Genomic DNA, 2,215 nt, shown 5'->3' with positions numbered 1-2,215 from the left:
CTGGGGACCCAGCCAGCAACCCAGGCATGGTCCCTTGACCAGAATCGAACCGGGGACCCTCCAGTTTGCAGGCCGACGCTCTAGCCACAGAGCCAAACCAGCCAGGGCAGGTCTGCGGCTTTTGATCACTTCCCTGCCACGTCTGGGACTTGGGACTGACCGCAGCCAGAGCCACTTCTTTCCCATAGTCTGCAAGAGGAAACCCAGCCCTGGCTGTCCCAGAGCACCAGACTCTTCTCGGCCTCCATGCAAAGAACTCTCCACTCTCCACCCTCCAAAATGCGCCTCTTCCCTCGGGCTCCATCCTCTTCCCTGTTCCTGCACAATAGATTTTTACAGCCCATTAAACTCAAAGTTTAATCACCAGCAACAGAACACGAACACTTTCCTAGAGCGAAGGAAGCGTTTAATCTACAAACTCTCCTGGAGGGGAAGAGAACTACTTCCATGCCATCCTCCTAGTACTACGAGAAAGAAAAAGCGCATCAGCTAAATTAGCAAGTCACCTGCTGCAGCGACCCACACACAGTAGGTGCTCCATGACAGTTCCCTAAGCGTAACAGCCTCCGTCTCAACACCTTTGGGAGTTGGTTGCGGCGAAGGAGCCCAGACGCCCGCCCCCACCCACACCCCCACCTCTCGCTAGCGATAACCTGGCAAAACCGAAAGACTACAAGTCCCAGGCTGCCTTGGGGCGGCGTCACGCGCCGAGAGGCTCTTTTGGGCTCCTCCAGGCGCGAGCCGCCCTGCCGATCGGCGCCTCGGGTTCCGCGAGCGCGACCCTTGCCTTGCCTCTTGAGCCTCACACATCACATGGCAGCCAGCGTGAGGGAGGTTGCTGCCCTGGCCTCGCAGATGCGCACACTGAGGCCCAGTGGAGTGAGATGCCCAGAGTCACCTGTCAGAGGGACAGGGATTCGGGTCTGCACGCCGGGCTCCCCGCACACACCCGAGCAGCTGTTGCCGGCCCAGCCTGGCCTCTCCGGGCGGGTGTCCGAGAGCTGGGAGGAGGCATGCTGGCTCATGATATAAGGTGCCCCATCCTCAGGGACCAGCAGGCCGGTGAGGGGAGGGCGCACAGGGGGCCCCGCCGCGGAGCCATGCCCACCGCACGCTAGACACCCGCCAAGCCTTACTCTCCAGAGGCGTGGAGAACGCTTGCCACTTGTTGATTAGCGAGTTGTCACATCTGAACCCGGAGGAGCTAGGGTAGAACCAAGATGTGCAAATCCTGACCTCCCAGACTCTTAATCTCTCACCAAAGGAGCCAGCCCTCTGCCCCCCAGCCCTCCACTAGCTCCCGCATCCTCCGATTTAGTAGCAGACACCTCATCTCTGCGAAAGGCTCAGGAGCCCGCTGTGGTGGCTGCAAGGAGCAGCTCCCGGGCCTGCTCCCTCAGCAAGACAGCAGTGAGGGGCTTTGGGGCAGCTCCTCCCTGGAGGTGAATCAGGTGCCAGGTGGGAGAAGGGACCCCTGTTCCCGTGGGGTCCTCCTGACCCGAGGGTGGCCCCTCTTTCTCTGCCTGCCACCACCTCAGCTCCCATCCAGACGACGAGCACCCTTTATGAGCGGGGCTTTGAGAAAATCATGAAGAAGCAGAATAAGGAGCAGGTTCCACCCCCCGCTGTGGAGCCTAAGAAACCCTCCAACAAAAAGCAGACTAAGAAGGTGGCGACCCTCACCAACCAGAACCAGAAGCAGGGCCGCTTCCGCAGCCTGGAGGAGGCACTGAGAGCTGTGAGTGCCCCTCGCCTTTGGGTGGGGGAAGGAGGAGGACCTGAGTGTGGAGGAGACGAAAAGCGGGGAGGAGGACGGGCAGCTGATAGCTGGTGGGACGCTGTTGGCGAGAGGAGGCTTTCGGGGAAGGACGGAAACCCCATCAATTAAAGTAGGTGTGGTGGGCGGAATAATGCCTCCCCCAAAGATGCCCACACAATTCCCAGAACCTGCCGATGTGTTCGGTTGCATAGCAAAGGGGACTTAGGTTGTAGATAGAATTACTGCTCTCAGGATAAGAAGGACATGAGAAGCTCGGAGGGAAACATGGATTAGTGAGAAGGGAGCCTGGAAGCCCAGAGACGCGAGGGAAGGTTAGAGAAACTGTTTCTGTTTCCTCGGCCCTGGGCGCTTCTTGCCTTTTGTTTTTTCCCCTTGAACATGTGAAGGGCCTAAGAGTACTGGTCCCGGGGCGGGGGGGGGGGGGGGAGGGTGCGT

General features: G+C 59.5%; 1 protein-coding gene across 2 annotated transcripts in view; it reads left to right on the top strand.

Moving 5' to 3' along the window:
• The first annotated feature begins 728 nt into the window (after nt 1-728).
• The window catches only part of TMEM214 (transmembrane protein 214), a 10,082-nt gene continuing 8,595 nt past the window's right edge, over nt 729-2,215 (top strand). For both annotated transcript variants that reach the window (XM_006767486.2, XM_015566370.1), the window contains exons 1-2: nt 729-1,442; nt 1,539-1,738. In XM_006767486.2, coding sequence (XP_006767549.1) covers nt 1,589-1,738 — 150 coding nt within the window. In that variant the 5' untranslated portion in view covers nt 729-1,442; nt 1,539-1,588. The remainder of the gene's footprint in view (nt 1,443-1,538; nt 1,739-2,215) is intronic.

Source organism: Myotis davidii, unplaced genomic scaffold, assembly GCF_000327345.1.
Source record: "Myotis davidii unplaced genomic scaffold, ASM32734v1 scaffold238, whole genome shotgun sequence".
Lineage (NCBI taxonomy): Eukaryota > Metazoa > Chordata > Mammalia > Chiroptera > Vespertilionidae > Myotis > Myotis davidii.
This window is presented reverse-complemented; position numbering and strand designations above follow the sequence as displayed.